This window comes from Thamnophis sirtalis, unplaced genomic scaffold (genome assembly GCF_051295495.1).
Source record: "Thamnophis sirtalis isolate CommonGarterSnake01/CBP01778 unplaced genomic scaffold, rThaSir2_p1.2 scaffold_9, whole genome shotgun sequence".
Classification (NCBI taxonomy): domain Eukaryota; kingdom Metazoa; phylum Chordata; class Lepidosauria; order Squamata; family Natricidae; genus Thamnophis; species Thamnophis sirtalis.
Window position 1 is genome coordinate 7146018 of NW_028261389.1, and position 24473 is coordinate 7170490.

General features: G+C 45.0%; 1 protein-coding gene across 1 annotated transcript in view; it reads left to right on the forward strand.

Annotated features, from left to right (window-relative positions):
• The first annotated feature begins 10940 nt into the window (after nt 1-10940).
• CELF2 (CUGBP Elav-like family member 2) overlaps nt 10941-24473 on the forward strand; it is a 669316-nt gene continuing 655783 nt past the window's right edge. Inside the window, exon 1 of the mRNA XM_087722719.1 lies at nt 10941-11064. Within this exon, the coding sequence (XP_087578845.1) occupies nt 11012-11064 (53 nt within the window). The 5' untranslated portion in view covers nt 10941-11011. The remainder of the gene's footprint in view (nt 11065-24473) is intronic.

Here is a 24473-nt window from a genome sequence, read left to right on the forward strand (position 1 = left end):
GCCAGCTCTGTGCAACAGTTCAAAATTTGACCTGGGCCGGACCCACCGCATAACATAATATTTGAAAGGCAAGTTGATTTATCCTTGGCTGAGCTGCAGTGTGTCTACAGCTGTCAAAGCTGGTCTTTTTTTTCTTTTTTTTTTTGCTTGATGAGTTTCGGGCAGTCTTGTCCTCCATTAATTCTTGTTTTATCCAATTTCTCTGTTTCTCGGTCTTGTATGGGTTGGTGGGAGAAAAGGGCCAATTGGCATCACTTCAGCCCAGTGGTGGGATTCAAATAATTTAACAACCGGTTCTCTGTCCTAATGACCAAGTGGGTAGGCGGGGCTTAGTGGTCATGTGACCATGTGGGCGTGGCCAACTCAACATTACTCAGGTCGATGGGCGCTTCGCCTTAGCTGTTACAATGTAATAAGGGTTAACTGGAGAGGCAGTTTCTGTAAGCAGGGTAATAAAGATGAGGCTAGAAACAACACCAGAATGTTTCCTTCCTGCCTTCCTTACAGGATTAGCCCTGTAAAGCAGAAAAAAATCAAAAGGAGATTTCTTCCAACAATCAGTTCTCTGAACCTCTTAGAAAGTTAAGAATCGGTTCTTCCTGATAGGTGCGAACTGGCTGAATCCCACCACTGCTTCAGCCTCTCAAAATGCTGAGTGAATCCTTTAAAGCAGGGGTCACCAACCTTTCAGACCTCAGGGACTGCTAAATTCATAATTTCAATATGATCTGCCTAATGACCGGCTGGATGGGTGTGGCTAGATGGTCATGTGACTTGGTGGGTGTGGTGAACTCGATATCACTTACATCGAGGAGCGCCTCAATGGCCTCTATTCATTCCTCCCAGCCACTCCTTGCCTGCCCGCCCGGGCTCCTTAGGGCCCCAACAGCCACCAGGAGAAAGTGTTAGCAAAACAGCTTAGTTCAAATTGGAGATGACCAAGAAGGAGGCTCAGCAGAAGCCCCTCACTGAGGACTATGAGCATAGGTTTTCCAAGCAGAGGGAAGACCTGCGGGAGTGCAAGGCCAGGTACTGGCACCTGGAGGCTCAGCGGGCCAGTTCCAGACCATGATGCAGTCCCACTGGAACAAGGCCCTCCAGCTCTTTGCCACCAGCAGTGCTTCCCTCCAGCCTCCACCCAAAGCCCCCCACCAGGAGGCTGAAGCAGACCCCAAGTCGGGATTTCTGCCCCCCCCTGACCCGCACAAAAAGACCCCAAAGGGGGAGACTCTCTGCAGCCACACAAATGTTCATTGCATATATTTGGCCCAGGAACTGAAGAATGAGGACCCTCGATTCAGTGCAATATAAAAAAATGCAAATAATTTTTCTGCGGGCCACCAACATTTTCTCACGGACCACCAGTGTGTCCACGGACCGCCAGTTGCTGACCACGGCTTCAATGATGTGATTACGCTATCAAATTGATCCTAACTAGGTAGTTCTTAAGACAGGCAATCCTCAAATAGAATAGAATAAGAATAACTCACTTCGTTGTCACTTTGAACGTAACGCATAAGGTTATCTGACGGACTGTCTCTTGCAATTCGCAATTTTCGCAATTTAATCAGTTTATATGCCGCCCAATCCCGGAGGACTCCGGGTGGCTTACAAATACGGAATGAAATAAAATAACACATAGGGGAAAGGACAAAAACAGTTTAAAAAACACAACATACATTTGGCTTAGCTGGGGGTTGGACCTGATTTAAAAAAATCAGCAACCCCAGGCCTGTTGGAACAACCAGGTTTTGGGGGCTTTTTGGAAGGCCACGAGAGTGGGAAGGGTCCGGATCTCTGCTGGTAGCTCGTTCCACAGAGCCGGAGCAGCTACAGAAAAGGCTCTCCCCCAAGTGGTCGCCAGCCGGCATTGTCCTGTCGACGGCACCCGGAGGAGGCCTAGCCTGTGGGTTCTTATCGGATGTTGGGAGGTGTGTAGCAGAAGGTGTCTTGCAGGTCACATCTACCTGTCCAGGGGTGGAATTCAGCCGGTTCGGATTGGTTCAGATGAACCGGTAGTTCTGGTGAGTGGTTGGCCCCGGTTCCACCACAAATGCACGCACAACAAAAGCGCGCCTGACTAAACCGCGGTGTCTAAAGCGCGGTGACAAAACCGCGAGATGAATTAGCGACTAATTAGCCCTAAAGCGCGCCGACAAAAGCGCGCCGACAGAAGCGTGCTGTAATGTAACCCTCAACCTAACCCTAAACCTAACCCTAAACCTAACCCTAAACCTAACCCTAAACCTAACCCTAAACCTAACCCTAAACCTAACTAAATCATACCTTAAATGAAATCGTGCTTCTGTCGGCGCGCTGTTGTCGGCGCACTGTTGTCGGCGCGCTGTTGTCGGCGCGCTTTTGAAATCGCGGTTTTAGCGCCACGGTGTTGTCGGCGCACTTATACGTTCGCGCTTTTGATGGGTCACGGTTGGCCCCACCACCCGTCCCTGCCCTTTCCTGCCCTATATTTCCTTGCTTTTTAGCTCAGCTGATTTGTGCGGCACAGTGGATTGCTGCGTGTCAGCTGTTTCGCTCACCAAGCTCAGAGTGCACCAAGCACTGCATTTTGTTATTACCGAAGCAAAGTACTTTCCAGGGCATTTGAATGACCACCCATCTCTCTTCTCCAAATTTCCCCTATTGCTTCTCCCTTCACAATTCCCTAATGTTAGAATCGCCTTTCCTTGACGCACTCGGCAATATCTGCCAGAAACGCGTTTTCTGATTTATATTTTCTCATAGAGTGACATGCTGTAGAGAGAACATTTTTCTTCTTCTTCTATGAATAAAAATGGTTATAAATTGGAGCAGTCCATAAATAAGAGCTCCGAGGTAGAGATTATTCAAAATCCACTGAAAGAAGCTAGGAAGATCTCATAAATCTTCTGGCTTGCTGTGGAATATCAGTATTTCTAAAGTAAACTTTCACCTCCAAGGGATACTTTCCACATCAAGGGATATGGATTGCTCAACCCAAAATCTCCCCCGCCCCACACAAATGTGAGGTTTATACAATACCTTAAATCCAGGTGTGGTATTCACTTACTTTCCCTAACGGTTCTCAAATGTGAGTGCACATGCGCCCCAAATAACGCATGTGCTTGGCCTTTAATGCATGCACTTTGATTGCACACGCAGCTTACATGCATGCACATGGCTTGAAAATGTACCTAAATAGTACGGCATAGAGCCGGGATGGGTGGACGCGATTTCTACTACTAGTTTGGGCGAACCAGTCCGAACCGGCTGAATACTATCTCTGCTTTAATCCAAGGTAAACAGCAACATTTCTGGGATCACAGAAAAAGGGTCTCCAAATAAGCCACATTTTGTCCTTAACATTAAGTTCTGATTCACAAAACTGTTGTGGCCCAGCAGGCGCCGTTGGAGCTGCCACCAGACTCCGACAGGGAGGAGCCCTATGAGTCAGCTCTGGAGGATGTGGAGGACCCTGGACAGGGTTCTGACTCCGAGCAGGGTGCAGAGAGGCTGGTTTGCCACCAGGAGGCGCCTGAGCCTTGGACCAGTGGGGAGGAGACAAGGGAGTGTGTTCCTGACATCAACAGTGAGTTGTTCCAGGATGCCCGGCACCGAAGAGCTAATAGGCATCAGGAACAGTTGCGCAAGTACTTGCACTCAGCTGGTGGTTATTAGGCTCCTTTTCAGACTATAAAAAGACTGCTTGTGCCCACCCCCCTCTTGCAGAAGTCAACGCAGGAATTAATGTCGGAGGACATTATTGTGAGCTTGGCAGCCTGGATTGCTGCCAGGGCTTATCTGTGTTGGATTGCTGCCAAGGCTTATCTGTGCCGGTTTGCTGCCAAGGACCTGTCTGTCTGTTAATTAAATGCCGTAACTTATCTTTGGCTCGGAGTGTGTGTTGATGTGGGACGAGGGGGGTCAGAACACAAAACCTACTTAGATAATTGAATTACTACAACTTACCAACCCACAAACTACCAACTTGCACTTCCTTTGGTATGCACCACGCTAGTGTAGGACAGAATTCACACAAGCAGGGGGAAATATTCACTTTTATGGTCTAAAACTCATGGTTGGCCACTCCTTAACTTGTGGCTTGAAATGATATATTGGCCTTTTGTATTTTACAAAGTGTTGAAAGAAATGTTCAGTTCAGAGGTGGGTTGCTCCCAGTTTGGCCCGGATTGGGCAAACCAATAGTGGTGGTGGCAGAAGGCTCCGCCCACCTGCCCGGACGTTTCTGTGCACGCGCAGAAGCGCTGTGCACGAGCGTGTGTGCATGCACACAAGCAAACCGATAGTAAAAATAATGGAAATCCCACCACTAGTTATTTATTTATTATTTATTAATAAGATTTATAGTCCGCCCAATCGCGAGGGACTCCATTCAGTTCTAAGTAGAGAGAAAGGCACTGGAAACATGGAGGCTGCTTGGAAAGCTGGTTTAATGGAGCACAGCCATTAAGTACATCGTCCTAGTACAGCTGAATACCTGGAGTGGAGAGTGAGGGTTATTTATACCCACTCTTGGGCTTGGAACTTGAGCTTCCTGTTGCTGTGGCAAAGGCAAGTATCCTATTGGTTGCTGTAAGGGTCATGTGCAAATCCTAGGAGTTTGTCTCAGATAAATCTGGTTGAACTGTGCTGGGTGATCCCCAGGCGCCATGTGGTGAGCTCTGCTGCTAGATGGCTAGAGGGCTAATCCTATTATGTTCTGATGGTGAAGATCTTTTGTCTTGCAGATAAGCTGGCACCAAAATATCTTCTGGGGGGCGCTGACTTTCTGGTTTTTGGGGTAAGGGGGAAGGTGCGTCTTATACTCCAAAAATGCGGTACTTGCTGAAGGTTGGACAATAAGCCCTGGGAAAAAGGTTGCATAGATGGGATTTATTGGGCGTGCCCTTGGTTGCATAGATATAACATCTCCTGAACTAGGTGCCTGCTAAGCAGATGGGCGCTGATATAAATCCCAAAAATTAAAAACCACCTCTTGTGACCTTGCCAATCTCATTTCTCTGTAGACGCTGAAGAGCTAAAAGCTGCTTCCCCCCCACTCCTTGGCCTTATGACCCAGGATCCGTAGAAGGGTTAGAAATAAATGAATTGTGCTTGTCCAATCAAGATTGTCTTTTAAAAAAAAAGAAGACTCTAGCCAATTTAAAGAAAGCTTTGTGGGTTTTTTTTCTTCCTTTTGCCTTGGGAAAGCAGAACAGGGTATATTTGGGGTGTACCGCTTCTGGATAGCAGGAGTGGGGGGGAAACCTAGCAAAAACGCCATCGCGTTTTTCAATTTGGCAATATGAAATATGTCGATGCTTTTTCTTTAAGGGGAGATGAGGTCATGTATTTGATGCGAAGAGGAAGGGATGAATGTAGAGATAGTCCTTGACTTATGACCATAATATAGCCTGCCAATCATGGTAAGTCCTGGCGGTTATTAACATCAATCAAACCTAACATCAAACCTAACATAAAAAATGTCATCAGAAAGGCACAACAAAAAATGTTCTTTCTGTGCCAACTCAGAAAGCTCAAACTGTCCAAGATTCAGTTCTACAGAGGAATGATTGAGTCTGTCATCTGCACCTCTATAATTGTCTGGTTTGGCTCTGCAACCCAACAAGACAGACACGGACTTCAACGGAGAATTAGAACTACAGAAAAAATATTTATTGCCAACCTGCCTTCCATTGAGGACCTGCATACTGTACAAGTCAAAAAGCGGGCTGTAAAAATATCTACAGACCCCTCACACATCCTGGACATAAATTTCAACGTCTACCCTCAAAACGACGCTATAGGACACTGCACACCAGAACAACTAAACACAAGGACAGTTTTTTTCCCCCAAATGCCATCACTCTGCTTAACAACTAATTCTGGTTTGATTGCCTTGCAGTCCAAGGGACTCGCAGGAGTCTTCTCCAGCACCAGAGTTTAAAGGCCTCCTAAAGTAAAAACTGAGCAACCTGCAATATGGGTTAGCATAGATGAATTTGGCCTACCACAGTTGAATTGGATGGGCCTTCTGAGGGAAGACACGATCCTTGGCACCTAGCAATTAACCTAGTTGCTCTCCCACGGGCAGCAAGTTAGTGCTTCAATGTTGGAATGCTTGTTGGATAAAATTGCTCCACTTTTATTTCAATAGATTTATCTCTGGCCTTTCATCCAGGATCTTCCATCATTGCGTCTCCAAAATAACGACCCTGCTATTTATAAATTACGAGCTGATAACCCGGCATTGCCCGGATATTTATTTATAAGGAGGAAATGTCAGGACCAAACGTAATTTTTAATGTTGGATTTTTCCCCCCTTACCAGAGGGAGCCCCCTTGTGGAGTCCTGTGAAGTACTGTTACTATGGCAACTCCACTGCGCCCGCACAGTAGAAGCCATTTTACGTCAGCACGGGCTGTATCTTAATAGAACACACACATCCCAAGGATTGTTAGGGGTGTCTTACCCCCATAGTATTTGTCTCCAGAGAGTAAGTCATCTGTGTACCAAGTTTGGTGGAAATTGCTCGAGGCATCCCAGAGTTATGCTGGAACACACACACACACACACACAGACAGACAGACAGACAGACAGACAGACAGACAGACAGATAACCAAGCTTAGTTGAGGGTACAAATATAATCGCTAGATTTTTACCTGGTGTAGTTAAATTGATGAAAATTGCTGGGAGTCATAATTGGTTTGAAATATACGTTCATACACAAACACATCAGAGGAGAAATAGTTTTTTTAAAAAAAAACAGCTCATATGATTGAAGCCAATTGCAAACTTCCTACATAAACAAGCCAAGATTTGAGTTTATGTTTTCTCTCCGTTTACTGGCCTCGGTTTAGTTTTTGCATTCTTCTTCTTGCTAGTTAAAATGACTTATGTGCCATTTAACAGGCATGTCCATTAAATCAAGGTTTCCCCCATTAAATAAAAAGATTACCTGTTAAACTGAGGATTTACAGCAAATGACACCATGGATGTCAATTACATAATTACAGAAATGACATAAATTGATCCAAACGGTATAAAATTGGATTTAACTGACACCCGCTCCCCACGGTCCATTAAATTGAGGTTTTAGTGTACATAACAACTTTTTCGAATATGCCTTAGCATTACATGTTGATGTTTTTGGACTTGCAAGAAAAAAAAAGGGGGTAGGAGAATTTAATTTAGAATTTAATCTTCAGAGATAGAAATGTTCCTTACCTGTCACGTAAATGGGGAACTTATGAAATTATGAAGAGTCAAACTGAATTAAATGCTGACTTCACCTCAATTTCCTTTCCCAAAGTTTTATTTGCTGTTGTCATCCATAGTCAGCAGTAGGTTGGATTCACCGTTTGTGATGTGCAATATATATTGGGAGTTTTGCTATATTCCTACAGGTAGCCTAGTCCTCGACTTGTGACCACAATTGAGCCTAGAATTTATATTGTTAAGTGAAAACATTTATTAAGTGAATTTGTCCCATTTTACGACGTTTCTCGCCACTTCAAGAATCACTGCAGTTGTTAAATTAATAACATGGTTGTTAAGTGAATCACTGCAGTTGTTAAATTAATAACATGGTTGTTAAGTGAATCACTGCAGTTGTTTATTTAATAACATGGTTGTTACGTGAATCACTGCAGTTGTTAAATTAATAACATGGTTGTTAAGCGAATCACTGCAGTTGTTTATTTAATAACATGGTTGTTACTTGAATCACTGCAGTTGTTAAATTAATAGCATGGTTGTTAAGTGAATCACTGCAGTTGTTAAACATGGTTTAATAACATGGTTGTTAAGTGAATCACTGCAGTTGTTAAATTAATAACATGGTTATTAAGCGAATCACTGCAGTTGTTAAACATGGTTTAATAACATGGTTGTTAAGTGAATCACTGCAGTTGTTAAATTAATAACATGGTTATTAAGCGAATCACTGCAGTTGTTAAATTAATACCATGGTTGTTAAGTGAGTCACTGCTGTTGTTAAATTAATACCATGGTTGTTAAGTGAATCACTGCAGTTGTTATATTAATAACATGGTTGTTAAGCGAATCACTGCAGTTGTTAAATTAATAACATGGTTGTTAAGTGAATCTGGGTTCTCCATCGACTTCGCTTGCCAGAAGGTTGCCAAGTGATCATCATAAATGTGACTCAGTTGTCAAGTATTTGAATGTAAATCATGTGGCTATGGGGTCACCTCAATGGCCATAAGTGTGAAAAATGGTCATAAGTCAACTATTTTCTCTTACAGTTCTCTTATTTAAACGGATTGTAAAAATCTCCTTGAGTTGAGTTTACATCCTGGTTATTTGATCTAATTCTTTGGCAGTTATGTAGAAGTTGCCTTTGTGTTGAACTTTTCTTTATATACATGTATACATCCAAACTAGCCTGTGTTGTTTCTTTGTGTCATATATGTGGGTATGTGCATAATTTTTATTTATTTATTTATTTCTGTCATGTTTATGTAGTGATGGTGACCCTTCCTACCCTCTCCCCTGCTCTTTCTACTCCTCCCTTTCTTCCTCTCCTTTACCCTTTCTTCTTTCCTTCTCCTTTCCTCTCTTCTCCTCTTCCCTCTCCTCCTCTCTCCCTTCCCTCCTTCTGTTGTGGTATTTTCATATTTTCCTCTTCAACCTGATGCATTTTGGGGCTGGCGTTAGAGCAAACTCGGTTCTGTATTTACATAACACTCTTAAATTCCCTCTTCCTCCTTTTATATTGTGTTGTAATAATTCCACATATAACATCTTTTAAACATACATCTGTATATTATTATATTTTCTCCCTCTTTCCCTGTTCTTCTTTTAACAGTGTGCCATCAGGATTATTTAATCTGTATTCTTTTATTCATATTCCTTTTCTAACCAATTATAAAATCACCCCCGTGTCATGAAGTATACCAATTCCTCTTTATCTTTAATTCTCAGTGTTGTTTCTCAACCCCATTTTAATGGAGTGTCACCTATACGGTTGGAGTTGACTAACTGTCACAATTTTTTGGGAAGGGGAAGGTGTTTCTTCTCTGCTCAACAACATTAACAATGTCTGGTTGGGCTTGATTTGCACCTTGAATAGAATAGAATAACAGAGTTGGAAGGGACCTTGGAGGTCTTCTAGTCCAACCCCCTGCTTAGGCAGGAAACCCTACACCACTTCAGACAAATGGTTGTTCAACATCTTCTTAAAAACTTCCAGCATTGAAGCATTCACAACTTCTGGAGGTAAGCTGTGATTGTTTGTTCTCACTGTCAGGAAATGTATCCTTAGTTCTAAGTTGCTTCTCTCCTTGATTAGTTTCCACCCATTGCTTCTTGTCCTGCCTTCAGAAGCTTTGGAGAATAGTTTGACTCCCTCTTCTTTGGGGCAACCTCTGAGATATTGGAAGGCTGCTATCATGTCACACTTAGTCCTTCTTTTCATTAAATAGACATACCCAACTGATTTTCATGTTTTAGCCATCAGTTCCCCTAATCATCTTTATTGCTCTTCTCTGCACTCTTTCTAGAGTCTCCACATCTTTTCTACATTGTGGTGACCAAAATTGAATGCAGTATTCCAAGTGTGGTCTTACCAAGGCATTATAAAGTGGTATTAACCCTTCACGTGATCTTGATTCTACTCCTCTGTTTATGCAGCCTAGAACTGTGTTGGCTTTTTTGGCAGCTGCTGCCCACGGCTGGCTCCTATTTAAATGGTTGTCCACTAAGACTCCCAGATCCCTCTCACAGTTACTACTCTTGAGCCAGGTACCACATATACTTTACTTGAAAATGAACAACTCTTGTTACTTACTGCAAAAGGAGAAAGAACCAGGCTCAGGTGAAGTTCTAATGTGTGTGTGTTGGGGGGTTGGGAGAAAAGATGAGGAGAGAAAAGAGAAGACTAAAAAGAGAAGAGAGAAGAGAAAGATGAGAAAATAAAGAGGGAGAAAAGAGTGATAAGAAAAGAGAAGAGTAAAAAGAGAAGAGTAAAAAAAGAAAAGAGGAGCGGAAAGAGGAGAGGTAGAGGAGGGGAGGAGAAAAGAGAAAAGAAGAAGAGAAAAGGAGGGAAAGAAAGAGGAGAAAAAAGAGAGAAGATTAACAGAGATAAGAAGGGGAGATGAAAAGTAAAAAGAGAAGAGAGAAAAGATAAAAGGAAGGAAGAGGAGAAAAGAAAAGAGAAACGAGGAAGGGAAAAAGGAGGGAAAAGAGAGAAGAGGGAAAAAGAGAAAAGAGAAGAGTAACAGCAAAAACAGAGAAGAGGAAGAGCGAAAAGAGAAGAGAAAAAAGGAAAAGAGAAGAGGAAGATGCATGAGTTTTTAGTGTTTCAAAATCGGGGGTCGGTTAGGGCAGTGTTTCTCAACCTTGGCCGCTTGAAGATGTCTGGACTTCAACTCCCAGAATTCCCCAGCCAGCATTCGCTGGCTGGGGAATTCTGGGAGTTGAAGTCCAGACATCTTCAAGCGGCCAAGGTTGAGAAACACTGGGTTAGGGAATTCCCCCTAAATTCTGGCCTATTGATCCCCGCTGTTGCGCCGGGAAGTCAGTCCGTGTAAAGTAGCCTCCCCCCACAACCCCCAGCCTCAGCGGACAGCAACTCTTCAGTTGGCGGCAATCGGGGACCGAACTGCAGCCGCCACGGGCGGAGGCGAAGTCGCTTCCCTTAAGGTTAAGCCTCGCTTGTGCCTGCCGCCTGCAGGGGCGGACGGTGCGGGGGCCGAGCCGGCGCTACTAGCGAACGGGGCAGCGCTTGGAGCCTCGGGGCGCTTTTTCCCGCTCGCTTTTCTTTTTTTTTCGGAAAGCGCGAGAGAGCGCGGCGGGGCTTTTATCTAGCAGGGAGACGCAGCAACCCCGTTACTTTCTTGCGCCGCGGAGGAAGGAAGGCGCGAGAGAAAGAGAGCCGGGCAAAGCGCGAAGCCCGCGTCGTTTTCTCTTTTCTCAGCCGCTTTGGGCTTTTCGGTACAGCTTCCCGGCCGTATCTCCGAAACTGCTTGGCCTTAAAACGGAGAGAGAGAGAGAGAGAGAGACGGAAGGATGGTTTCTCTCATCCCCGACCTGGACCCTCTGAAAAGCTGGAAAGTTTTGAGGTAAGTCACTTTCCTTGCTTTCCTCTGCGGGGAGGGGAGGGGGGGTCTCGGGGACTCCGCCGGAGCCGCTTCTTCTGAGTAAATCCGAAGTAAACCAAACTCGGTAGCCTGGAGTGACCCCTCCCCCCCCAACCTCGGTCGCTGCAAACGTATCTTTAAAACGGGGGGAGAGGGGGACAGGGGGAGGTGGGTGGGAAATCTCTGGGAGAGGCGGAGAAAGTTACCGCTTAGACCGCGGGAAGTTTGTGAACTTTTAAGAGTCCTCCCTTCTCCCCTCCCCCTTTCTCTTTCCCTTCCTCCCCTTCTCTCTTCAACCTCCCCAGCCCTTCTTCCCTCCCTCCTCAGCCCCCCTCTCCTGCTTCTTCTCCCCCTTCCCTCCTCTTTATTCCTCCCTCCTCCTTCCTCCCCCTACTCCCCTCCCCCCTCCCTTCTCCACTCCCTCCTCACCCCCCCTCCTCTTTCCTCCCTCCTCACCTCCTTTCTTCTCTGCTCCTCAGCCTCTCTCTTCTCCCATCCCACCTCCCCTCCCTCCTCACCCTCTGTCTTCTCCTCTCCCTCCTCACCCCCTCTCTTCTTTCCTCCTCACACCCCTCTCTTCTCTCCTCCCTCCTAATCCCCTCTCTTCTCCCCTTCCTCCTCACCCCCTCTCTTTTTTCCTCCCTCCTCACAATCCTCTCTTCTCCCCTCCCTCCTCACCCGCTCTCTTCTCCCCTCCTTTCTCATCCCCACTCTTCTTTCCTCCCTCCTCACACTCCTCTCTTCTCCCCTCCTCACCCCCTCTCTTCTTTCCTCCCTTTTCACCTCCTCTCTTCTTTCCTCCCACATCTCTTCTCCCTCCTCACCCTCTCTCTTCTCCCCTCCCTTCTCACTCCCTCTCTTCTTTCTTCCCTCCTCACACTCCTCTCATCTCCCCTCCTCACCCTCTCTCTTCTTTCCTCCCTTTTCACCTCCTCTCTTCTTTCCTCCCCCATCTCTTCTCCCCTCCCTCCTCACCCTCTCTCTTCTCCCCTCCCTCCTCACCCTCTCTCTTCTCCCCTCCCTCCTCACCCCCTCTCTTCTCCCCTCCCTCCTCACCCTCTCTCTTCTCCCTTCCCTCCTCACCCCCTCTCGTCTTTCCTCCCTCCTCACCTCTTCTTTCCTCCCACCTCTCTTCTCCGCTCCCTCCTCACCCTCTCTCTTCTCCCCTTCCTCCCAATCCCCTCTCCTCCCCCCTCCTCATCCCTCTCTTCTCCCCTCCCTCCTCACCCTCTCTCTTCTCCCTTCCCTCCTCACCCTCTCTCCTCTTTCCTCCCTCCTCACCTCTTCTTTCCTCCCACCTCTCTTCTCCACTCCCTCCTCACCCCCTCTCTTCTTTCCTCCCCACACCTCTCTCTTCTCTCCTCCCTCCTAATCCCCTCTCTTCTCCTCATCCCTTCTCCCCTCTCCCCTCATCTCCTCTTTTCTTCTCTCCCCTCCTTTCCAATTAGTTCCTTTTTTAAGCTCAGGAGGTGTGGGGCTTTAGACAGTTTTTTACTAGCGTGGGGGGGGGGGAGAGAGGACAGGGGAGGACTAAAAGCGCCTCCCAAGTGGATTCTCTTGGAGCCCTGAAAAAGGATTTCATTTAAAAAGTGAAAGTTGGGAGAACTTTCAAGTGCCCTGAATGCTGTATAAATATATTTTCCGTCCCGTTCTTTTCAGTTTCATGGAAGGTTTTGGGAGCGATTGTTTGTTTAAGATAAAACAGGAAGAGCCAAAGATTCCGCTTCTTTGGCTGTTGGGATTTTATTTGACTTTATTAGGTACTATTTTATTTTCTTGTTTTATTTTTTATGTCAGGCAAGAGTGATGGGGTTGGACCTAATCCCCTGAAGACCCAACATGTGGCAGAAAGATTCCAAAATCCCAATTTAACTCACTTTGCAATGGCTTTTTTTTAAAAAAAAAAATTCCTGGGAGGTCTGCCCGCTTTGCAAAGGACTTTTAGGGACTGGCAGGGATCCAAACTCTTAAATCCCTGGGGTATCCTATTAAATGAAACCCCTTTTGATACATGGAAAGCATTTAAAAAACAAAAACCAGTTGTTGCTTCAGATTGTGTTGATTTTATGCATGTTATAGCAATAGCAATAGCAGTTAGACTTATATACCGCTTCATAGGGCTTTCAGCCCTCTCTAAGCTGTTTACAGAGTCAGCATATCGCCCCCACAGTCTGGGTCCTCATTTCACCCACCTCGCAAGGATGGAAGGCTGAGTCTTGATTCTATCACGTGAAGTTATTCTGTTATTCTGTTCTAGAATGAATTTGTATGAGCCTCTTGGATTATCTGTCATTCAATCAAGGTAGTAAATGAATAACACTGGTAGGTGAGGTCACCACTGGATTTACCACTGGAGGCCCCTTCCAATGACTTACTCCAACGACCTAAACACAGTAGGTCTTGTCAACCAACAATATACAACGGATCCATGGATACTAGACCCAAACATAACTTATTTTGCCTTTGAATTAGCACGATGGCCTAAACCCACCATATTGGCACATCATTTCACCTTAAACAAAGCCTCATGACTTGAGAATGAATGCGGATGCTAAAGCCACACCAAAACTCAAGGAAAAGCTCACCCATTCTCCTTCCCCTTGGGCTAAAATTGTATGCTTCCACTGTGGCCATGTTCACACAGCATGCTCAGTTTTTCAAAAATAAGAATTATTTTCTTCAGGCAATATACACCAAGCTATGACAAATAGTAGCCGTGTTGTAGCTGAGTTTGCACAACCTCTGCTGAGTAGCATACAGATAAAGCAAGTCTTAAAGTCATGGAGATTAGAATGTGGAGGTCTAACCCATTTTGAGCATTTTGTTGAAAAGGGGCAGTTTGCAATTGACAACTAGCGTGTTTGCTTAAAGCTAGGCCTATTTGTAAGGTAAAGTCAATTGAATCCACTTGGAAGTTATTATTACAGGGTGCTTGGTGGCCAGATGTTTGGACTGATCTGGAATTTTTGTTCACAATGAGTGTGTTTCCAACAGTGGTGGGATTCAGCCAGTTCGGTTGTTAACTTTCCAAGCAGTTCAGAGAACCAGTTGTTGGAAGAAATCTCCTTTTGAGTTTTTCCACTTTACAGGGCTAATCCTGTAAGGAAGGCAGGAAGGAAACATTCTGGTGCTGTTTCTAGCCTGATTTTTATTGCCCTGCTTACAGAAACTGCCTCTCCGGTTAACCCTCATTACATTGTAACAGCTAAGGCGAAGCGCCCATCAACCTGAGTGATGTTGAGTTGGCCACGCCCACATGGTCACATGACCACCAAGACACACCTACCCAGCTGGTCATTAGGGCAGAGAACCGGTTGTTAAATTATCCCACCACTGGTTTCCAAGGACCTGGGAATATGCAGATGTAGACGTTTGATGGTGTTAGAAATAATTGTCACAGGATGTAAGCTGTTCCTAATAGAGCTGCCTTTTGCAATTGACCGATGGGGATTTTGTCAATGCTGATGAGATTCTATGGTGCTCCAAATGTTTAGGGATTCCACCCAAGGCACCGATCTGTTGGTAGTATCTTTAAGTTCTTTTGCCTTATTGTTATTATTAGATTTGATGACCTACATATGCATTCTGTAAGTGAAATGGGTGGACTTCATGGATGGATGGATGATAGATAGATAGATAGAGATAGAGAGAGAGAGAGAGAGAGAGAGAGAGAGAGAGAAAGAAAGACAGAGATATAAATGATAGATGATAGATAGAGATAGATAGAAAGATAGAAAGATAAGAAAGAAAGAAAGAAAGAAAGATAGAGATAGAAAGAAAGGTAGATAGGTAGATAAGTAGATGGATATGGAGAGGGAGGGAGGGAGAGGACTTCGGTTCCACCACAAATCCGCAAAGCCCTTATCCGCGGAGACATAAGCATGAAGACTAATTCACGCCGTTCGAAGTGCTAAGGAAAAACGCGACCCTACCGCGACGACATAATTGCGGAGGGCAAATCCGCGCATTCCCAAGCACTCAGTACCCTAAACCTAACCCTAAACCTAACCCTAAACCTAACCCTAAAACAAACCCTTAAACCTAATCCTAACCCTTACCTTAATTGAAATCGGCTCTCTGCCGCGGCGCCGTTTTAAAGCGCCCTTCTGTTGCCGCGCTGTTGTCGCGGCGGTGATGACGCATGGTGATGACGTCGCGGCTTTAGCGACGCGCTTATGTCTCCGCGGATAAGGGCTTCGCGGTTTTGTCGTGCCACGGAGGACTTCATCTCTCCAATAGAAGAGAATATCTGCAGCTCAGGATTGAACTGTGGGATCCTTGTTTCCTTGATGTCATTTCATTACCCAACTAGATAACATCTTCAGTGTGAGCGAGTATGGGTTCTTCTCTGTTGACATACAAGTGGCTTGCCCTGTGATTGTTGGTGGGGTTAGTGTGTTGTTTTCTTCTTGTAGTTTCTTGATTAGGCTGTTGTTTATTGCTTCTTTGCCTGAGTTGGTAGTTCCTTGATCAGGAATACTGCACTCTGCACAACCATTGCACTAATGTGGATTTTCTTGCCCTCCCTACTCCCCCTCCTCCCTCCCCATGTCCGGTTTTACTAACTTTTAAAGCCGTGAGAATCTTATTAGAACATAAAAGCGATCCTCCTCCTCCTTGTAGAAAAGAGCCGATCTTTTCTCAAACTCAGTTGGAAAAGTTGTTTTGATGTTGACAGCGTGCTCTTCACCGCAAATGGGCTGGGGGGTGTGTGGGGGGAGAAACAATAAGAAGAACAGAGGATCACCTGCTGCTAAAGCTTTTTAATTTATCTTCTGAAAAGGTGAGGATACAACTCCAGGAGAGTTTTTTTTTTCCCTTAGCCTGCGATTTAAAAGTGACCTTGAAAGTCGAACACCAAGGGACAAAAACGGATATAAGCTCCGTTTTACTAAACAGCAGTTTTGGGAATGCTGCTGAAAGTATAGCAACACATATAGGTAAATGTAAAGGTTCCCCTCGCATATATGTGCTAGTTGTTCCTGACTCTAGGGGGCAGTGTTCCTCAAAACCGCACATCCAGCGCTGTCCAAAGAGATCTCCGTTATCATGTGGCCAGCATGTCTCAACGCCGAAGGTGCACGGAGCCCTGTTTTCTTCCCACCAAAGGTGGTTCCTATTTTTCTACGTGCATTTTTACGTGCTTTCGAACTGCTAGGTTGGCAGAAATTGGGACAAGTAACGGGAGCTCACTCCGTTACGCGGTGCTAGGGATTCAAACCGCCGAACTGCCGACCTTTCTGATCAACTAATCTCAGCGTCTTAGCCCCTGAGCCCCTGGGTCCAGCAACACAGAATAGTCCGCGGCTTACAACAGTTTGCTTAGTGAGCGTCCAAAGCTACAAGGACCCTGAAAAATGTGACTTACAACGTTTTTCACACTTGCGACCATCGCAGCAAACCCCATGGTCATGTGATTTACATTCAGATGCTTGGCAATGGGTTCATATTTACGACGGTTGCAGGGTCCCGGGGGTGTTGTGATCCCCTTTTGCGACCTCCTGACAAGCAAAGTCAGCGGGGAAGCCAGATTCACTTAACAACCGTATCACTAACTTAACAAATGCAACAATTCACCTAACCACTGTGGTGACAAGAGTCGTAAAATGGGGCAAACTCACTTAACGAATGCTTCACTTAGCAACATAAATTTTGGGCTTGATTGTGGTCGTAACTCGAGGACTACCCATATTTATCTGTAGAAAGAGCCCCACTTGTTTGCAAAATCTGACAAGCAAAGTCGATGGGGAAGCCAGATTCACTTAACAACCGTGCTACTAAGTTAATAACTGTGGTGATTCACTTAACAACTTTGGCAAGAAAGGTCGTTAAGTGGGGCAAAGTTCACTGAAAACTCGCTTAGCAACAGAAATTCTCGGCTCCGTTGTGGACCGTAAGACAAACCCTGCCTGTGGGTGTTAGTGACACTAGCAAGTCCCTTACTAACTTCTGGTTAGCAAGTCGGAATAATGATTATGGCTTGAATCCTGATCAGAGTGTTGGAAGAAATATCCATCCAGTTTAATTCCAAGCCGGAAAAAAGACACCGAAAACATGGAAGCTAATTAGAAAGAGGGTTTAATGATGAAGTAGAACCACCAAGCACATGGTTCTGGGCAGCTGACCACATGGAGTTGACAGTGGATTGTTGTTGTTTTTACACTTTCTCTTGGGCTTTGCACTTGAGCTTCCTGTTCCTGTGCAAGAGCATGCATTCTATTGGTTGCTGTAGGGGTTATGTAGGGGTCATAGCTGGTTCTATAGTTTGTCTGAGCCCCCAGGTTTGGTTGAAGTTTGAACTGCTGAGATGATGCAATGAAGAGCCCTGTGTGTCTGAAAGGGTGTTGGGTAATTTGTATGATGTCTGAATGGATGTGTCCTGCTTTGGATCTTGAATGAGGGCTAATCCCACCTTTGTTGGATCTTGGGTGAGGGTTTAACAGAGTTTGGAAGGGACCTTGCAGGTCATCTAGTCCAACCCCCTGCCCAAGTAGGAGACCCTACATCTGCCTCTACCTAGGATCGAACTCACATCCTCCTGATTGTGAGGCTGGTTTGGATCTTGAGTGAGAGCTAATCCTACCTTTGTTGGATCTTGGGTGAGGGTTTAACAGATTAACAGAGGTTGGAAGGGACCTTGCAGGTCATCTAGTCCAGCCCCCTGCCCAAGCAGGAGACCCTACATCTGCCTCTGCCTAGGATTGAACTCACAACCTCCTGATTGTGGTTGTAAAGAGCTCCCCCTCTAGGCAGCAGGTTATTTGTTTATGAATAGAACTATCTATCTCTTTATCTCTGTAAGTGCTGGCATCTGCTGTGGGCTATTGAGGAAGGTGAGGGCTGCGTCCCAAGAGCATGTTTTCTCCATTTCTCATCCAGGGAATTATAATATTCGGCCTTTTTAAAAAAACATTTCTCAAAATATTCCATTCTTCTAGGAGAGTGGTGGGTTCGAACTTTCTACAAGAGTTAATCTAATGCAGTGGTTCCCAAACTTGGCAACTTTAAGACTTGTGGACTTCAACTCCCAGAATTCTCCAGCCAGCAGAGTTGAAGTCCACAAGTCTTAAAGTTGCCAAGTTTGGGAACCACTGATCTAATGAAAGAGGCCCATTCCAACCAGAGGTGGTATTCAGCCAGTCCTCTCCAGTTCGGGTGAACTGCTGGCAGTGGCTGCAGGAGGCTCCACCCCCCCATGTCCCAAGGCAATGCATGAGCACTGTGCATGCTCAGTAGGCAGTGCGCATGTGCAGTCCAGGTGCGCATACACAGACAAGGCTCGCACGCTTGCATTTAAAAACTGACAGGGAAGGTAAGTGAATCCCACCTTTGTGTTCAAACATCTGCACCACTGTTTCTCAACCTTGACACCTTGAAGATAGGCGGACTCCAATCCCCAGAATACCATAGGAGATCATGGCTGGCTGGCTGGCTGTGGGATTCTGGGAGTTGAAGTCCACACGTCTTCAAGGGTGGCTGAGATTAAGAAACATACGATCTCCATCCACCCGTCTAAAATAATTGGAGTTTTAGAGATAGGAAATTGTTAAGTAAGCAGAGAGGGAAAAATCTCTTAGCTGAGATCCCAGCCCAGGGGTTTTTGAGGTCATGTTTGGTGAACTTCTTAAATTTAACTTCTCGTTGGCATCCAAAGCGTGACCTTAATTGGTTAGCCTCATCAAAACCAGTTATTGAGACAGAAGAAGCAGTAAACTTGAAGTTGGATTAGGTTCACATCCTTTAAAAAAAAAAGAATTGGGGATTAACAATGCCTGAAGTGTTCTCGGCAGGTCATGCGTTTAATTCCGATGAGGGCCATCGCGGATCGAAGAAAGAACAAAGGATAGAACACATTTTTTTGTTTTTTGTTTTAGCTTCAGCAGTTCTGCCAGTAATTATTTCACCTCTTAATTTTGGCATTTCTGCAAAAAGGATTCTTCTTCTCCAGCCCAAAATTTGCCTGTGGTTGAAGATGGAAACCAGATAAAGGTTGCCCTCCTGGAAACCGAAACGCTTTTATAGAAAATTCTGAAATTCATCTAGATCCATTTTGCAAAAAGATAAATAAGGAGAGTGGAACGGGGGAGATTATTGGGCCTTGTTGAGCAGAGGAAATGCTTAATTAAAGCTGAGAAGAGCGATTTGCATGATATTTGCATACGTTAAGAAAAGGTGAGGTCATAGCTTGTGTTTATAAAATCAGTGTTAAGTGGATAGTCCTCGAGTTACGACCATGATTGAGATTGCCTGTTACAGTCCTTAAAGTTTCAATGGTCATTAAGTTGTAATGGTCATAATACAGGTCAGTCACATGACCAGCCCAATTTTATTAAGAGCCGAGGTGACACAGTGGTTAGGGTGCAGTACTGTAGGCCCCTTCAGCTGACTGTTATCTGCAGTTCAGCGGTTCTAATCTCACCAGCTCAAGGTTGACTCAGCCTTCCTTCCATCCTTCCAAGGTGGGTGAAATGAGGACCCAGACTGTGGGGGCGATATGCTGACTCTGACTCTGTAAACCGCTTAGAGAGGGCTGAAAGCCCTATGAAGCGGTATATAAGTCTGCTATTGCTATTGCTATTTATGATATTTTCTTGCAGACTTTGTTAAATGAACACAGCAATCATTAGTGTGAACCAGTGGTGAAATCTAAAAAAAATTCCTACCAGTTCTGTGGGCATGGGGAGGGAGTGGGGATTTTGCAGTACCGTTTCCCCAGCCATGCCCACCAAGCCATGTCCAAGAACCAGTAGTAAAATAATTTTTGCATCCCACCACTGATGCAAATGCGGGTAGATAAATAGGTACCACTTTGGTGGGAAGGTAACAGCAATCCCTCTTCTTTGTGGCAGCCCCTCAAATACTGGAATACCTTTATCATGTCCCCCCTAGTCCTTCTTTTCTCTAGATTGGCTATACCCAATTCCTGCAACCATTCTTCATGTGCTTTAGTTTCCAGGCCTTAATCATCTTAGTTCTTTGTATTTTTTCCAAAGTCTCAACATCTTTTTCCCGCCGTCATAAATGGTCATAAGAGTCATTTTTATCAGAGCCATTGTATCTGTTGTGGCCCACCGGCGGCCAATGGAGCTGGCAGCAGAGTCAGATGGCGAGGAGGTTGGGGAGGAACATGGGCCAGTCCTGGGGGCTGAGGAAAGCTCAGCCCCGGGCTCCGCGTCAGAGGCAGAGAGGGAGTTAGACAGCAGCGAGGCACAACAGCTGGAGCCTGTTCCCAGTGTGTCCATGCACAGAGCTTCCAGAAGACAAGAAAAACTAAGAAAGCAGGGTTGATTTAGGAGTAAAGCCACACCTTGGATGTGATTGGCCCCTCCCATAGGAAACAAAAGTGGAGCGAATGGGGAGGGGCTTTTGCAGGTAACAATTCATTCATTCGGTCGTTTCAAGAGGGGAAAGTTCTGTTTGTGACTATAAGAGACTCTGTGCCCAGTTTTGCCCTGCCCTGCGCTTGGAAACTAGTTATCTGGCAGCTCTCCAAATGAGATAAGGTTCGTGTTGATAAATATTCCTCGGAAAAACTGTTTGCTAAGCCTTGCTGACTGCGAATGAAAGGAATTCATAGGTCGTGTAAATAAAAGGGGTTTTGCCGGGACCAAGATGCTGCTTCTTGCTTTTTAAGGAAGCTTGGGTCAGAACAGGATCTTTGAACCGTCACTAAACAAATTTGTTGTAAGTCGAGGAATTTCCTGTAGTTGTACAAAAGCACTCCTTGGTACAGTGGCCAATTGCAAATCCAGTGACAGCTGGATGTTCCTAAACACAGGTTTCACCTCCATCCAAGAACCTTGTTTTCCTCTTATAATCAGCACCTTGTTGGGATTTAATTCCAGTGTTTTCTCTCTCGTCCATTCTATCACGGAGATTTAAAAAAATGTTCCATCTAATTTACTCCTCGGTCTTAAAAAACACACAACAGAGGACTCTCCAGGTGGGCAAATAGAGATATAGTTGAATTTGGCAGCTGAAAGTGGTTAATGATAGTTGTTGGTTTTATTTCTGTTAATTGCTGCAACATTTCCAAAATTTTTGATAAAATAGGACTAGTAAAATAAAAAAAAAGAAAGAGGAAAAAAGTCACACTAAAACATTTGTTCAGTTGCACCTGGTCTCGTTCAGCTTTAAACTGGCTTTGCTTTCCAATTGCTACCTGTGTATCAATATACAGTTATTTGGGGGAAGAAATATTATAATTAAGGATCTCATTGAGATTTTGATTGATTGATTTTGTGCCATCGAGTCGTATACTGGTATGTAGTGATTATGTAAATGGAAAGTGAGACGCGGTGGCTTAGTGGCTAAGATGCTGAGCTTGTCGATGAAAAAGGTCAGCAGTTCGGTGATTTGAATCCAGTGGTGGGTTTTAAAAATTTTTCGAACCTACTCTGTGGGTGTGGCCTCCTTTGTGGGAGTGGCTTGCCGGCCATGTGACCTGGTGGGAGTGGCTTGCCGGCCATGTGTTCTCTCTCTCCCTCTCTCTCTCTCTCTTTCTCTCTCTTTCCTTCCTTTGTCTCTTTCCCTTTTTCCTTTTTTTCTTTCATCTCTCTCTCTCTCACTCTTTCTTTCTTTCTTCCTTCCTTCCTTCCTTCCTTCCTTCCTTCCTTCCTTCCTTCCTTCCTTCCTTCCTTCCTTCCTCTTTCTCTCTCTGTGTGAGTCTGTGTGTGTGTGTGTGTGTGTGTGTGTGTCAGTGGTGGGTTTCAAAAATTTGACGAACCGGTTCTACCGAACTGGTGCAAACTGGTAGGAACCCACCTCTGTTCGAATCCCTAGTGCCACATAATGGAGTGAGCTCCCGTTACTTGTCCCAGCTTCTGCGAACCCAGCAGTTTGAAAGCACATAAAAATGCAAGTAGAAAAATAGGAACCACCTTTGGTGGGAAGGTAACAGTGTTCCGTGCGCCTTTGGTGTTTTGTCATGCCGGCCACATGACCACGGAGACGTCTTCAGACAGCGCTGGCTCTTCGGCCTTGAAATGTCTTACCACTGAGCCACAGCATCCTTGTTTCATTAGACTGGACATACCCAATTCCTGCAACTGTTCTTCGTGTGTTTTAGCCTCCAGTCCCCTAATCATCTTTGTTGTAATCATTTATTGAAAAAGGAAAATTGTTTCTTTTTTATTTGTCTGTCTGTCTATGTGTGTGTGTTTGTGTGTGTGAGAGAGAAAGGGAGGGAGGGAGGGAGGGGGAGAGAGAGAGATGCCAGCAAGGTCAAGTTAGGCATTTCCCCCAATTTTTGACGTGTCAAGTCTAAAAGAATCCCCATTGCAGCCTTAAAGGAATGGTGATACAGGAGAACTAGGCAGGGCGTGTCCACTTCCCGAGAATTTAAATGGAAAATGCACATGGAAGCTGCATTAGATTTTCCAGGAGTTTTAAATGTCTCCAGGCGACTCAAAGTCAGCGTGTCGGACTGGAAAAAAAATTGATTTTGCGTGTCCCTAAACAACATTTCTAGCATTTATTTTTGGTTGCTACGCAAATCAGAAACATAGAAACCTGTTCACCGGGCCAAGCTGCTATTTTGTTATGTAAATAAATGGAAGGGATGGGTCATTTAAAAAAAAAAATCTTTTCTGGGTTTAATATTTCTTCAGAAGCATCAGAAAATCTTGTACATATTCAGAAGGAGATGAGAACGTCTTAAGTGCAAGGGGAATGTCGTTTTAATTTTGAGAGAACAACTCCATCCCATCTTCCTTTAAAAAAAATATTATTAGGGTTGGTTGCACAGCTGGCCAGACGTTCAAACTGGATTTGGCACTTTTGTCCGCATCTCCAGTTCTTCCCAAGGACCTGAGATAGGCAGATGAGGATATTTGACGGGGTTACAGATATCGTCGTAAGCTGTTCCAAGTAAAGCTGCCTTTTGCAATTGACAGATGATTAAATGTGTCAATGCCGGACGGGTGTTCAAGAAGTGCTCCAAATAAGAAAGGTACGGGAAGAAGGAAGGGGAAGGAGAGGAGGAAAGTAGAGAAGGGAGGGAGAGAGAAAGGAAAGAGAAAGGAGGATGGAAGGGAGAGAAAAGGAAGGAGAGAGGGTAGGAAGGGAAAGAGGAAGAGCAGGAGCAAAGGAGAGGTAAGGGAAGAAGGAAGGGGAAGGAGAGGAGGAAGGAAGAAAGTAGAGAAGGCAGAGAGGGTGAAAAGAAAGGGAAAATAAGGGGGTGTTACAACAGGAGGAAGGGATGGTAAACAAAGCAACCCAAACTGTATATTATAACCTATTAAATGAAATGATAAATGTATAAGAATGATAAATGTTAAAACACCTGTAACCAAACGACATGCTGTATGTGATGATGGGGTTTTTTTGTGTGTTTTTTTTTTGTTTTGTTTTTTTATTGTTGTGTGTATGTGTTGTCCATGTAATAAAAATTAAAAAAAAATATTTTTAAAAAAAGTGCTCCAAATGTTTTAGGATTGTAGGGGGATTGCCATGTCCCTTATTCAGATTGTTATGGGTCATTGCTTGGTCAACTAGATGTTCAGCCTGGATTTGCTATTTTTATCCCCCTCCCAAGGACTTGGGATAGGCAAATGTGGATGTTTTATGGTGGTAAACGTATTCTGACCCCCCCCCCTCCATCCAATGAGTAACGCCGACACAAGCTTACTGTTAGCCACGCTTTATTCACAGTAATTACTCACAGACAAGACGTTGGCAGCAACCCAGACTCCCACAGATAAGAGATACACACAAGAGCTTCTCCAGCTTAGTATAACGGTTGTGTCCTGCAAAAGGTCTCCTCCCAAAGTCTCTTCTTATATACTCTCTTGGGAGGAGCCAAATCACAACCACCTGGGCCTGATTATCTCCTATGAGATAATCAGTAATTGCTATCTTCGCTTCTCCGCCCTCCTTTGCCTGGCGTCAGGGACAAACTCCCTTCGATCATCACCACTAGCTCCAGTGCCTGACGTCAGGGACAGACTCCCTTCAATCTCCACCGCTGCTCCATGCCTCAGGCGCCTCCTGGTGGCCAACGAGCCACTCTGGTCCCTGCTCGGAGTCTGAATCCTGCCCAGGGTCCTCCACATCTTCCAGAGCCGACTCATAGGGTCCCTTGCTATCGGAGTCCATCGGCAGCTCCAACGGTTCCTGCTGGGCCACAACATAAAGGTATTATCTCATCGGATGTAAGCTCCTCCAAGCAATGCTGCCTTTTGCAATGGACGGATGGTAAATTTGTCAGTGCCGATGGTGTTCAACAGGTGCTCCAGATGTTTTTTAAAAATAGTTTTAATCTTTAAAAACAGAAAGCAAAACAGATGGTTTTGGATTGCACCCAAAGTGCCTCTTACTATTGGTGCTTCCTCTGTTTTCATTTGCCACCGTTCTGTTTCTATTTGCAGGTATTTTTATTTTGTGATCTTATC